At 42.5% G+C, this 13,914-nt stretch overlaps 1 protein-coding gene across 8 annotated transcripts in view; it reads left to right on the forward strand.

The window, feature by feature from the left end:
- The window catches only part of RERE (arginine-glutamic acid dipeptide repeats), a 254,366-nt gene that overhangs the window by 197,609 nt on the left and 42,843 nt on the right, over positions 1-13,914 (forward strand). For 7 of the 8 annotated variants that reach the window (XM_056331900.1, XM_056331902.1, XM_056331895.1 and 4 more), the window contains one exon: positions 2,298-2,378. The exons of the other annotated variant lie outside the window; for it this stretch is intronic. In XM_056331900.1, the coding sequence (XP_056187875.1) occupies positions 2,298-2,378 (81 nt within the window). The remainder of the gene's footprint in view (positions 1-2,297; positions 2,379-13,914) is intronic. 8 annotated transcript variants of the gene reach the window in all.

Genomic DNA, 13,914 nt, shown 5'->3' on the forward strand with positions numbered 1-13,914 from the left:
GTTTCTTCTTATTCCCCTACAGCTTTTTATGTTGCCTTCTTGTTATATATGCTCTGTTAACTAATGCTGCAAAAGCATTGTACCTCTGATACAGTACATGAGGCAGTGGTGTCAACGCCAGGAACTGAGCTGCATCGTTTAGAATCCAAATTCCTTTTGGATTGTCTGTTTTCCAATGTTTGTTGATTTAGTTGATTTTTATTCGTTGTGATAAGCTGCAGACAGGAATTCTGTTGCTCTTTGGGATGTTGGGAGTGGTATGAGGGCAGGTTTGGTTTGGCTGGTTTCTGCTGCCATCTTTTCTTGCCCAGAAGCACAGGACAGAAGGGGTCTGCATGGGGTGCCTGAGGAGTGGTGGGCCTCCCCCTCACTGTAATGAAAATTTAGTGTCATTCACATGCTAAAAAGTACAAGGTGTGCATGTTAGCGACCACTTACACCTTGTAGGCACTCTTGATACCTTGCTCTGTAGTTACTTTTGTGACTTCTGCCTGTGAATGCAGGGCTGGTATGTTGCCATGAATAAAATCTTCCTTGTTCAGGAGCCCAAGCACCCCTGTTACTCAAACTGTGCTGCTTTAAAAGGAGCAGGTGGGTATGAGCAAATCATACACTGGAGGGGACTGTAATCTCAAAAGATACACAACTGGTGGTTAATTCTTGTCTCTGCACCCCCAGGCGTATTCTTGGCGAGCCCTAGCAGTCTTGCTGGTTTTGAGGGTTAGGTAAGGTTAGAATCTTGTGGGAGCATATCTGCAAAATAATATGCATGAGGTTCCAAAGAGACTGCTCACTTGTATTCAGGATTGTGGTGGGAGCTCATGAGGTTTACAGACCACTATTTTAGTAGTGAATTACCCTTTCTGTGATTCTTTGCCCACAATATGGAAGCCTCTAATCGCCTGCCCACTTCCTTCAAGTAGGTGTTTGCAAGAAGATGTGGTCCAAATGCATTGAGCCAACTTGAGGTGTATTTCTTTTTAGGGAATTTTTAATTCTCATATGTGTCCCTCGGAATGTGAAGGCCCAGGTACGGGTGGTCTTTTGCAGGCAGCATCTAGTCTTTGCTAGAGTGCGTACCTGCATGCATCGTGTGGGAAGGGAAGGCCTCGGCCGAGCCCTGCCGCAGGGAGCGCCCTGTTCCGCGCGGGCGGGGCTGGCCCCGGGCTGCCGGCGGAGGGGCTGGCCCGGCGCAGGAGGAAGAGGGGGGGAACGAGCGTTGCTTGCGGCTGAAGGCTGGGAGGGGGTGTTGCAGAGGGGAGCTGAGTGCAAGGGGCAGCTGAAGGGTGCGGCCGCTGAAATACAGCAACTGCCAGGGGCGCGACGCGCCACCCCGCTGCAGAGCCCCCCCCCCCCCCCCCGCTGCAGAGCCCCCCCCCGCGGGTCGGCGGGCGCTAACGCGGCCGCTCGTTGCGCGGGCCCCTTCCTCGGGGGCTCGGGGCCCGCCGCTCGGGGCCGGGGGGGCCGGCAATCCAGGCCGCCTTTTGCGGCGCGCCCCGCGGGTGCCGCGCCGCCCAGCCCCGCCGCGATCACATGCTGGGCGGCTGCCGCCTCCCGCCTGCCCGCCCGGCCCTGCTCGGCTCGGCTCGCCGCGGCGCGGCTCCGCTCGCCTGGCCGCCCTCGCTGCAGCGGCGCCCGTCCGCCATCGCCCGCCCTGCGCCTGCAACACCGCCGCGGCTGCGTCCCGCCGAGCGCTGCCCCGGCCCCCGGCCGGCCGCAGAGCGGGAAGTGGCGAGCGGCCGCGAAGCGCAGCGAGCCGCGGCGGGGGAGCGACGGCGGCCCCGCTTCTCGGCCGCGGAAGCTTCCTTGGCTGTTCCTCCGACCGCCGGGGAGGGCGAGCCCGGGGTCTGGCGCCTGCGAGAGCTCCTCGGCCCCTGCGCCGCCGCCGCGGGGGAATCACTTTTCCCCCCTGAAAGCAGCGTTGCGTATTTTCCTGCGCCTGCTGTTCTTAGTTGAAAAATAGACTTCAGAAGAGACGTGCAGCGGAACACCCCTGTCCTTCTGGAAAGAACTGACTGTGGTACTGACTTTTTTTAAGCTGGAAATGTTGGAAGTTTGAACGTGGAAGGGAATGTGGTTTGAATTTTTCGGTATCTTTTCAAAGCCTTTTTTCTCTGCCTGTTTTCAGTTGCTGTGTAGGTATACGGTTTCTTCTACCGACAGACTTTAAGCTAAGAACGTTGTTTGGCTGTTGTGCTGCTTAACAAGATCTTTTTTTTTTTCCCCTCCCTTCTGCTGACACATACTGTTTTTTTTTTTTGTGTTTTTTTCTTTTTTTTTTTTTTCTTACATCACAGAAACGTTTTATTAAGGGGCTGAGGCAGTACGGCAAGAACTTCTTCAGGATCCGAAAGGAGTTGCTTCCGAATAAGGAGACTGTAAGTACATTCGGACTTTATGTAATTTGCCTTTTCTCTTGCTGCTTCAGTGTTTGATCTTACGAAACTATTTCTTTCTCGTCCTGAAATGAATTCTCTTCAGGTAAATGGAAAAGAAATCCACAGCTAGAGAAGGTAGCTGTAATTTTTAGCGCAGTTTTTAGGTCTTAGTGAGTGAAAGATGTTACATAAAATAGTTGTCGTTACTGGACGGAGTCACTAAGGTTGAAGTGGTATTTATGGAGATCAAATCTAATTTTAAATTCTGACATTATGACGGAATAATACATTTATGTCACCCAGTTGGGCTCATATGGCACTGGGTAATTAAAGAGAGCCTAAACCAAAACAAAACCTAATTGTATCTGGAAGACTGAGGTATGTGCCTGCTCCTATGGCCTGCAGAATTCAGTTGTTGTGTTTAACTCTTCGCATTCCTGAAGCATGTTCAGCAAGCATGTAACTTCAGTTTCTGGATTGATCTCTGGTTTATTACTGTACTGAACTTCATAAAGCTTACATAACTGTCATTCTGTTGAAAATCCTGGCAAGTGCTTAGAAAGAAGATGGACAGGGAGGAGTGGTTGATTCCTTCAAAGGGAAGAGGATTTGGGAAGCCTTGGGAATCTGGTTACTTTTCCATTAGTCCTAATTGCCAAGCTTCTCTAGAAGCTTCGGTTTCTGTTCTGCAGGTGTCATTTAATTGCTGGTAGGGTGGTTTTGGAAAGCGGTTTTCATATTTGTTCTGAACTTAGAAGGGAGCTAACTCACTGAAAATCAAGTTGGGCTGTTTTCTGGCCGTGTTTTAGTGATCTGCAAAATACTTATTTAAGGCATAACTGGTTGTTTAGACTCTTGTGTGTGTGGAATTTGGGTGGTCAGTGGGGCAGGGCATTACTGTAAAAATACTTTAAAACCCGTCACTCACTGTAGAATGTTTCTCTTCTCTTTGGAAATGTTCTTGTGAGACAATATTGTGATAACCACAATATTTTGGTGGTAAATAGTAACACCATGTAAGCCAGATAGAAAGTGGAGGATGAAACGCTTCCTCAAATACCTCAGTCAGTGTGTATATTCACTGATTCTGTTGAGAAAGATGGGGAAACTTAATTACAAATCAAGTGTAGGTAGACTTTGCTTCAGTATTTGGTTGGATGTTGAGGCATGAAGGCCCAGCGTTGGAAGGATGATAGCTTAGGAGGAATGCTGAAATAGTATGCTTCATAGAAATATCTAATAAAGTCAGAACATGGTCAGCTTAAATAGTCCTTTCCTCTTCTCTTTAGACTATCTGCTAGCGATATGTTTAGAACAAATAGGTGTTTAACTTCAGAAATTAATTCTGTTGACTTAAGGTCACTGAGAGGCAAAAGTAGTCTTCTGAAGTTTGAATTAACAGCAAGTGAAATACACTTGTAAAGATAAAATGTCTCTTTGTGATAGACACAAACAGTTTGCAAGGGAAGGGAAGAGAGAAACTAAAGAACTGAGAGTTGGGGGGCAGTTGTCCGACCCTGTTTGTACTACCTGACTTCTATATTTGAACTTGGATGTCAGGCTAAAGGCTTTTTGTAATAGTCTTCCACCTTTGCAAGTGGTCTGAAACTTTATGTAAGCTAGCATTTTTCCAGTGTTATGTTTTTATTTCATTAGGTCTACATTTTAAGTGTAGAGAAGACTAAACGTTGAGCAACTGGAAGCAGAGTGGTGATGGTTTTGAGCAGGCTTTTTTAGCCTCTAGTGGTAACTGATCTACAAACAACCTTTGACCTGCAACGGATTGTTTAATCTCTGTTTCGTATTTTTTGCCCACAGGTCTCACTTCTGCTTTCTTCTAATTCCCAGTGTTTTCCAGACAAAATTTACAGCAGTTTTGCTCTTGTAAGACATGCTGAATAAAGACTGCAGTAAATAATATTTGACTATCCAATTTGGCTTTTCTTCTTAAAGTGGAACAATGAATAATGTGAATTACAAGGCTGTGGAATTAATTTGTATTTTTTTGTCACCAAAATAATATCAGATACTTTGCCTGCCATTTATCTGTTGCACTGTTAAGTAACTCGAGCAAATCTAGAAACGCTGGAAAAAAAGGCCTTATTTGCCTCTTCAACCACCGTATTAACATGAAGTGAAACTCAAAAAATGGATGCAAAAGCAATGCAACAACTCCCAAGTTTTGCAAAAGCTACTTGAAAAGGAGTTGGGGGCATTCTTGAAGTGACTCGCCCTAAATGGAAACCAGGCGACAGGTCATGCATCCTGTACGTTTCTAATTTATTGGAGTTCACTGTACTGAAGCCTGAGGGGAGGGGAGCCAAGGTTTTTTTCCTCTCTGCAAAACCCACTTAAAAGTTAAATCTCCTTACTATCATGCTTCTTGTATAATGCACGCCTTTCCTAGATGCTTGCTCTGTTTATAGTAGGCGAGAGCTCTTCCTAGTATTGCCTTAAGCCCTGTGGTTGGAACATTACTGCAATAGTAGAAGATAAGTAATGTGATAGAAGTATAAAATTATTGTAGAGACGAGGCCTGTTTTGTGTTAAATCAAGCTGAGGCTGCCGTACAGGAAATCAGAATATAGAGGTGAATATGACATTGTATTTCTTCTATAATATTGGAAGGTATGAAGTGGCCATGGTGAGAGATGAGAATTGGGTTGCGCTGTACTAAGTTTTCACAAGGATGTTAAGGAATGCCCTATTGGAGTTGTGCCTTTTTGCTTTTTTTTTGTTACATAGTTAATATACAGTATCTTTTGAGAAAACCCTGTGTTTGTCAATGTTTGTGTTCATTAGTTTAACGTAGTTTTTCAACATATTTTTAATTGCTTCTTCTAAATGAATAACCAGTAAGAAAAAAAATCTCTATGAAGGAAAATATTTACTGCGTATTAAAGCTGTATGATTCTTTAGGTCTTCGCTCTTCTGGTTTATTTCAAAGATGATGTCCGAGAGGGGCTCCCAGCGGGCGTGAGCGTAAATAGCTGTAGTATTCCCTTCAAGCTTCTGTAAGCAAGAGACACAGGAACTGAAATCAGCTCTTATCTGAGCATGCCCTCTACTGCAGTGGGAACGCTGAAATGGATCAAGGAAAGCCAGTAGTTTTAAGGCGGGATCAGTAAGTGGTAACCTTCTGATACTCCAGAGAAAAAGTGCCTCCCTGTAGATAAGCTTCAGTAAAACTTGTGAAACTTCCTTGGGTTTCCATTGAACTCTGTCTTAAATACACCTTCTCTGTTGCAATGAATCTTTCTTCCTTTTCCCTTCCTCCTGAATGGTTTTCTCTTGGTTATAGCTGTAGTGGAGTGGGTACTGTTAAGTGCCCTGCTCTGCTTCCATTCATGCTTAGCAGCACTCTTCATTCTTCTACGTGGTAAGTAGAGAAGTAAATTTGGAGGCACCTAGGTGACACGAACAGTTTCTGTTAATAAATTTTCGTGTAAATTCATACGTTGTGAGAATGCAGGGTACACAGCTGGTAACAAGTTTACTTAAGTATCTGATTTGCATGTGATTTGTAAGTATTTGAATTATATGTGATTTTTTTTTTTCTTCCCCACCCCTACTTTGGGATAATTTGCTAAAACTCTGTGATAATACGGGGTTTCCAAATTGTTTAAAATTCTCCTGCTCTGAATTCTTTAGGTGATTACACTGAGCTACTTGAATTGGAGAGTTTTAGAAGCACCAGCATTGTGATGGGCCTGATATAAATGTACTTAAATGCCTACAAGGTTGGGGACTGACTGACTGTGTTCTTGTATTTAGCTTGACTCCGTGTTAGTGGCAAGCAGAAGGTAAACAAATGTGGAATGAATGTGAGCTTGTGCTGAGCGGTAATGTTCAGTCAGAGCAGGAGGGCACTGCCAAGTCGTGCTTGGAGTGAGCTGCTCAGATTTAGAGCTGGGTCTTGCCTTGTGCAGGTCACTCAGAAACACTAATCTAAGCTGCTGTGCAGTTTCAGTTTGCCTGAACTATTTAAGGCCGTGGTCCAAGAAGAAACGGGTTTGTTTTCCTCTGGCTGGAGTTCCTGCCGCCTGCTTCATGTCAGGTGTGTTGCCTGACCAGCGGAACTCAAGACATCTGATGCTGGTTAGTTACCCACTAGAAATGGGGCGGGATCTATATGATTGCCCCACTGGCAGCCTTACATAGGTTTAAGAACAATATCATGTTATTTCATTAGGTGTCCATGGCATATGCTGCAATTGAATTGAGGTTTTGGATACACTGTGTCTTCCATGGAAATAAGCACCCAAGTATTTGTGACCTCTTCTACCTATTCTTAAAACTAGGGAGGACATGTATCTGAATGGTTTGAACTTCTTAAAATGCCTCCTTCTGCATTCCGCACGGAAGGTCTATGATACAGGGATTGTGACCATGGTCTAATTAATTTGCTTGTCTGGTTTTTTTTCTGGCACGCTGAAGCTCCGTAGCGAGCCTTGCAGCTGCTTGCTTAGTGAGAAGTCTAAAAAGAGGACAGTAAATCTTTGTGGAAGCATGCAGACTTTGGTCTAATTTTGTTCTGAATTTCCCTGTTGAGCACATAGGTATCTTTGATGTGTGATTTTTGGTTTGGCTGGTTAGCAAGAGATGCCGGAGTGCAATCAAAAGGTCTTGCCTCTGGGTGGATGCTTCTGTATTTAGCTTTAAAACACAGTGTAAACAGAAGTCATGAATATCAGCGGTTCCCCTTAGATGAAAATATCTGCAGCGTGCTCTATGTATGTGCATAAGAATGAAATCTGCATCGCTTTCTTCTTTGGGAAAAATAGTCTCTGTTCTGATAGCAAAATATTTCTCTCTAAAGTAAATGCTGTTGGGACTCACCTCGGAGACTAAATAAGCTGTGCTCTGTTAATGTTAGGAGGCAAAATGAGTGTAGTGTGATCTTTCAGCATAAGCTTCTGTTTAACTTTAGATTGAGGTTTAGATAAACAATTTTATTCTTGCCTCATTAATGCTTAATCTTGCATTACATAATATACAATATTGGCTTCCTGAGTAGCTATTAAATATAGTGCAGATGTGTAGTAGCTGAAAGGTCACTGCAGTTACCATATGTGCTGGCTGGCAAGGTGTTTGTCCTCTCTGAGGACAAACTCTGTACTATTCATGTCAACAAACAGCCTGAGTACTATTTGTGCAGAATTCTTACGAGCATATGAAAGATGAAGATTCTCCCTCAACATAATTGTCAAATAGCAGTTTTCCTTTGATCAAAAGAGGGGGAATAATTGGGTGAATACATTTTGGTCCGTTAGCGTAAAGTGATTCATTCACCGTACGTTGGCTTTTTAATATTTGCGTTTAGGGGTATTACTTGTACCAGTAGCTGAGTTTGTCTGTGGCATGGGCATTATCGCTATTCTCCTTTCCCAAAGGAAATACATTTTATCTGATGGTACATTCCTCTAATGAGAGGATATTAATATGTTGCATAGTCAAGGCATGTTGTTTCCTGACTCGTCTTTGCTGCAGGAGCGTGCAGAAAGGGACAGTAAGCTATGTAAGCCTTTTCTGTTTGAAAGCTGAACCTTTTTCCTTAATAACTTGTTCTAGCCTAGATGCAGTCAGAGCTGAAATTTTCCATTAGAGTTTGAAGCAGCTGCCAACATAAACAGCCACTGCTTCTTTTCATTTCATCTCTGCTTACTGCTGCTAGTGGTTCCATTGCGTGGATATTAGTGTTTTGTTCTTGTTAGAACAGGGACTATAGGCTTCACATTTTAAAAATGATAGCCTAAGACTTTTTTTCTTTAGCAATAGCAGGTACCCTACTGGGCTCTAGTCCATTTTGAAAAATGGGCACAAGCATCGGTTAGTTTTCCTGTGTAAGTCAAACCATTGACTGATTTGCATAATGAACTCTTATGCAGGGAATATGTTGCCTTTTTTTGTTTGTTTCCTGTCATCTGTGGGGTTTTTTTGTGGTGTTTTGTTTGTTTGTTTTTTTGAGCATGGCTGTTTTAGCTGATTGAGGGAGAATACTAAATTAGTATGTTTGGCTTTAAGGTAAAGCAGTGTACTGAGGCGGCATACAGTAATTCAGTTCACGCTTCTCACCAGGAGCAGAATAAGTAAGCCAAACATTTTAATGAAATGCTGAGCTCATAGGAGCTGAGCTCAGATGGAGATGCTCCTAAATTTAAGTGGCACTGAGCTGAAAGCTGTTTACAAAGACCAGATCATCTGTAAGGGCTGTTCAGTATGTGTGTTCACTGTAATTTGGCTGGTTTTTAAAAGGTGTAAAGGTTTAAGTCTAGCATACCTTCATCTCTGAAACTGATTTCAGGTCTTACAGGTGAGTAGAGCTGCCAACTGTGTTGTTGCAAGCTTCTCTGGACAAACTTGGGCCACACAGTTCCAGGTTTATATACCATCCGTGACCCTTTTGTTTCAGTTTCCTTCCTGAGTTTCTTCTTTTGACTTGACATGTCCTGAAGGTATATGTTGCTTAGCTGTTAAATCCTTGCTGTGTGAAGCACCTTTTTACATTGAGTGTTTGCTTCTAGGGCCTAGTGCAACTAGCGTGCATTCATCTGATTAATGACTATGGTTATATCTCCCAAAGACCAAAATACCCTTTCGCATACCTGTGTGTCTCAATTTCAGCTGAAGCAAGTAAGGGCAAAGAAAGAGAGTGCCTTGCTTTGGTTTAAATCTCGTAACCTTTCTCATCAGAGAGTAAGAGAATTCATTTTCAATTGTGTTGTTTTACTTTTTCATGCTAAAGGTAATATACAATGTCATCAGCTCTAAAACTGGGCTGCTGTTTTGAGTTTCTTACCAAGAAACCTTTGTACGTTAAGAGCATAAACCCAGATTCACTGCGTGTTCACTGTGCCAGCTGGACTCTAGAATTGTGTTTAGCATGGGTAATAAATCAACTCTGCACTATGGCTTTTTTAAAAAATTATTTTACATTACAAGATTGAAATTAATTGTTTATTTTTCTCTGAAAGTTTAGAGGTAGGTAGGGGTAAAATACTGTTGCAAGCAAAAGAGGGCCATTAGGCAATTGCTTTGAGCTGTCAGAGGGCCAAACAGGCCAATTTCTGCTTTGTAGTGAAAGGTATGTAGCTGAAGATCTAAGCCAAGATTATTTGGGAAATTGATACAGTATTGTCCAAGTATTCTTCAACAGCTGAGTGAACATGGTGCTTCTGTGACTCCCCATAGTTCTGTTGCACTGCGTTTTCCTTAACTTCTGCTCGTAATTCATCATCATAAAGCATTTTGTTTTATTTATTTTCTTACTGTGAATTCTCTTTTTTGCATGTATGCTGAAAGGTACCTGTGACTCTGGTTAAAATGTGTTTGTTCATCAGTAGCTGTATACTTTCTGTTCTGTGTTTCTCTTTGCCTATGAGAAAAGGTGCTTGCTTTTCTGCTTCTGTAGTAGTTGTCGGATTGTATCAAATACTTGGACATCAATCCTAAGGCCCTCTGAATCTCAGGCATGTAAAACAGGTATTTATATGAGAATTTGTGCAGTGAATGTCCTGTCCTGGCAAGGTTTTTTTCCATGGATGCTCTGCACCAAGACCTTCATGTTGTTTGTTTCCCATCCGACATTCAGCAACTGAAGATATGCTTTAAAACATGAAGATGGCTTTCAGAAAGACAAAAATTAACAAGTCATATAAGCCGCAGTGGTGTTTGTGGGACATCCTGTCCTGGAACAGTGCTAATGTTACAAAATTTGGGAAACTCACTGAAGAAATTAAGCTGTATAATCCTGCCTGGTGTCTGATTTTTGAAATGGCTTAATCAAGAAATACTCTCCGTGTATTCTCTCTGTGGTACTAATGCACAGACCCACAACTGGTATCTGAGGATCTCATAATCTTTAATCGTGTACCTAATGTGCAGCACTGTTGGGTATGGAAATGAAGTTTTCACAAGTTAAGAGCTGAGTCAAAAGCAACCCTAGTGACTTGCTCAGGGAAACTAAAAAGTTCTGTGGAAAAGCAGGAACATAAGCCTTGATCTCCTGTGTAATAGTTACATTGATGTAAAAGTGGTGTTATACAAATCTCATCCTACAAGTTGCTTGATTTAATCTGTGAAAGACATAAAGGCTTTGTTTTATGCCAAGTTAAAGACTACTTACGTGTGAATGCAGCATTCTAACATGGTATTGTCTGTCGGGGGTGGGACTGGTTGGGATCAAAGGGGACAACACAGTGCAGATATCTTTGAAAAAGCAACATCGTGGTGCTGAGTATATGCTTTAGGTGGTGTCTACTTGCTGCTGGTTAGTCCCTTTTCCTTATCTATGCAGTGGGAGTACTAACTTTGAAAAATTCCTGTATGGATCAGACAAAGGAATTATTTTTAAAAAGGGTTTTTAGAAGGGGAGTGAGATGTGGAGACAGGTGGTTTGGTTGGCAGGTGGTGAGTTTCATGGCAGTTGCTCAAGTCTGAGATACTGAAAAACAAACTGCAGTAAAACTCAAAGCAGTTTTTGCAGCTAATTAAACTGCTGTGTTTAAACTTGATGTTTATGGCCTATGTGTAATTTGGTTTTTGATTCTGTGTGTGGGTTTGGGCCAAATTTGTCCTTAGTTATCCAGTGGAAGCTGGTGCAGGCTGCTCACAGTTAGTTTTTGCCAAACTGGTGGCTTGTGCTTACATTTGAGGAATAAGCATTCTCTCTTGCTGCTTGCTTTTCTCCTCTTTAGCACCCACACTGCTTTCTTACCCTGGTCAAGGATATGAAGATTAATTACAAATGTACTGTTGGGGGGAATGGAGCAGGGGCAGCTAGGTTGTACCGAACTGAGGATGTTATCTTGGTGGTGTCCCAAGTGGTGCCATTTCATCTGTGTATTTAAGCACAGATGTAAGAGAGATTACAATTTCAAAAGGAAATGCAGCAGTTTTCTTTGAATTTTCAAGTTTGAGAAGTAAACAATTATTAACAGCTTTGACCTGTTGAGAGTGTCATGTTACAGGAGAGTCAGGACGATCTGGAGTGCTTAGGGGAGCGTAAAGCAGTTTTCAGTCCCTTAACAAGAGACCTCACTAAACTGTTGTCCAGGTTGTGTGGGGCTTAATAGAGCAGGCCATTTGGGGGCAACAGATTGTGCACCAGGGGGGAAAAAAAATTCTGTCGACAGATAGTGAACTATACTTTTAATTGTGTCTTGCCTGTCACACTGAGCAAGAAATTATCTTTTTTCTTATACAACAGATCATTGGCCTTAATCATTGCTTCCTGCCCCAGATAGCACCATAAGAACGGTATCTACAGTGTTCTTTTGGCATGGAGTCATCCCCCAAATACATTATTCACTCCTAAATATCCTGTAATATGCTGTTATAGCTGTACTGTGCAAACAAGACAATAACAACTTCAGTAGACAGATGCACTCATTTTGTCATTTTTGTTTCAAACCAGCTGTAAAAAAGAAGCAGTGCTTGATTACTGGGGTTTTTTTGGTTGATTTTTTTTTTTTTTTTTTTCCTTCTTGCCAAGGAAAACTCCCAGGAATTACACCACAGACTGGAATAAACTGAGAACGGGGAGTTAAGAATAGTGGCTTTTGTTTAAAGGGGCTGTGCCACAGGGGAAGCGAAGGCAGTTCGTGGATGTAACAGGCTCTGTAAGCCTTGTACTTTAAGAAGCATTTAACAATGCAAGCTGAAATTTGCTCTGTTTGCCTTTGTTTCCCCTGTCTGTTTTGTATCTGAAAGAAAAATGCGTAGGCATATGATGGAATCCAAATTCTCTGGACATGAAAATGCTAATGATTACTTATCGGTTGATGTTCTTTTGGGCAAGCATCTACTGCTTTTATCACACCAGTACATAAGGGAAGAGGTCTATTCTGCAAGGTGTTCAGCTGGTAGGAGGAAGGCTGCCGATCTGAACCATAGCCCTGTATATATGTGTATGATGGTGGATTTATAGTGGCCAATCCCTTTGCCTGCTGAGAGGTGGAATGCATTTTCAGGCACCTTAATGTCTTCTGCTATGTGGAAAACAAAGATGATGAAGCTGTGAGCTGTGTGAAATGCTTAGGCTTTGGGTTTCCTGTTCCTGCTTGTGAGTACAAAGTATCTTGCAAGACCGGGGTCAACCATTTGCACTGTTAGTGCGCTCTGTGTGGAGTAAAAGGGGCTCCTCTCTGACTGTGCCTCTGGTGTTGTCCCGGGTAGAACTAGGTTCTTAATGTGCAGCATCATCATGTATTCTGCAGTAAAGAAATTCAACACACCGTTTCACTTCTTGCTTTTAGCCTAGTTAAGAAGGTACAGGTAGTGTAGCATCAAACAGTGAGTAATCAAAGCAGGTTCCACAAAAAAGCTTTTGATTATTTTTTTTTTTAAATCTCAGAATGTTGACGGGTGTATATCCTTCTGATTTAGGTATTTCAAGATGCAATTTTTCAATTCCTCTTTTCTTTGTAAACATGAACTTGGAAACTTTCTCTTTTTGGGGGAGGTGTAAATGAAAGCGATCATTTCCAAAGCAATTGCTGCCTTTAAGAACCTGGAGTCTTAAGAGCTAGGCAAAGTGTTACGAGATGAATGACAAAATCAAAAATACTAACAGTACTGATGGTTGGGAAATCCTCATTGGCTCTGGTCATCTGGCACATAGATGGTTGGCAGGGAATATTGTTTCTTCCTATGCTACCAAATTCCTGTACAGAAGTAAGAAATCTGGCATTAAAAGGTGCCCGTAAGCTCTTTAATTGCCACGGTGAAATAGATTGTTCTTGTTGGGTGAAACAGTTGAGCTGATTCCCCTTCCTTCCCCTCCCTGCAAACATACTTTCCATGCTCCCTTTTGCCTTCCTCCTAATGTCCCTGACACAAGTGGAATTATTTTTTACAATGCCTCTAGACCCTAAACTTTAAAGAAAGGGAGAGTACATTCCAGGTTATAAAACAGCTCTTTCCTTGTGCAATTTGGCAAGTCCCACGTGTTGTTTAATTCTAACCCTGCTTTGTGCCTGATGCCTCTTGTTGTGTAAAGCACTAGGACATCCCACAGGAACCCTTGATTTATTTTGCTAACTCTGCCCTTCTCTGTGGTTCAGAAACCTCTAGTGATCTGTGAAGCTCCCAAGATTTTTGAGTTGAACAGTAGTAGTTTTAAGAACCTCCTCTACTACATAAATGTCTTAACACTTTCCACGTGCTAGGGTTTTGGCCTTATGAAATGCTGACCTCCTGCAAATGTAAAGCCAGGCGTCCTGGGCTTGTTAATTCTGTTGTGAAATGGAGGTGAGGAGGGAGAAAATGTAATGAAAACTCTGGGCCTTTGGCCAGCAGGGAAGATGTGATACAGTGAACATGTTTCTGTTGCCTTTTTGTTACTGTTCAAGTTTGATCAGCTTTGTTTCCGGTAAGCGTAATTATGTGTCTGTTTGTTTTGTTTGTTTTGTTGTTTTTTTAATGGCTGAGGAGCAGATCTTTGCCAAAGTTCAAGTCTTTCATTACCTGAATTGCAGTGAGAGGGAACTGGAGAAATAAATCATGTTACCTACAAACAAACCAACCAACCCAATGA

This window comes from Falco biarmicus, chromosome 3 (assembly GCF_023638135.1).
Source record: "Falco biarmicus isolate bFalBia1 chromosome 3, bFalBia1.pri, whole genome shotgun sequence".
Taxonomy (NCBI): Eukaryota; Metazoa; Chordata; class Aves; order Falconiformes; family Falconidae; genus Falco; species Falco biarmicus.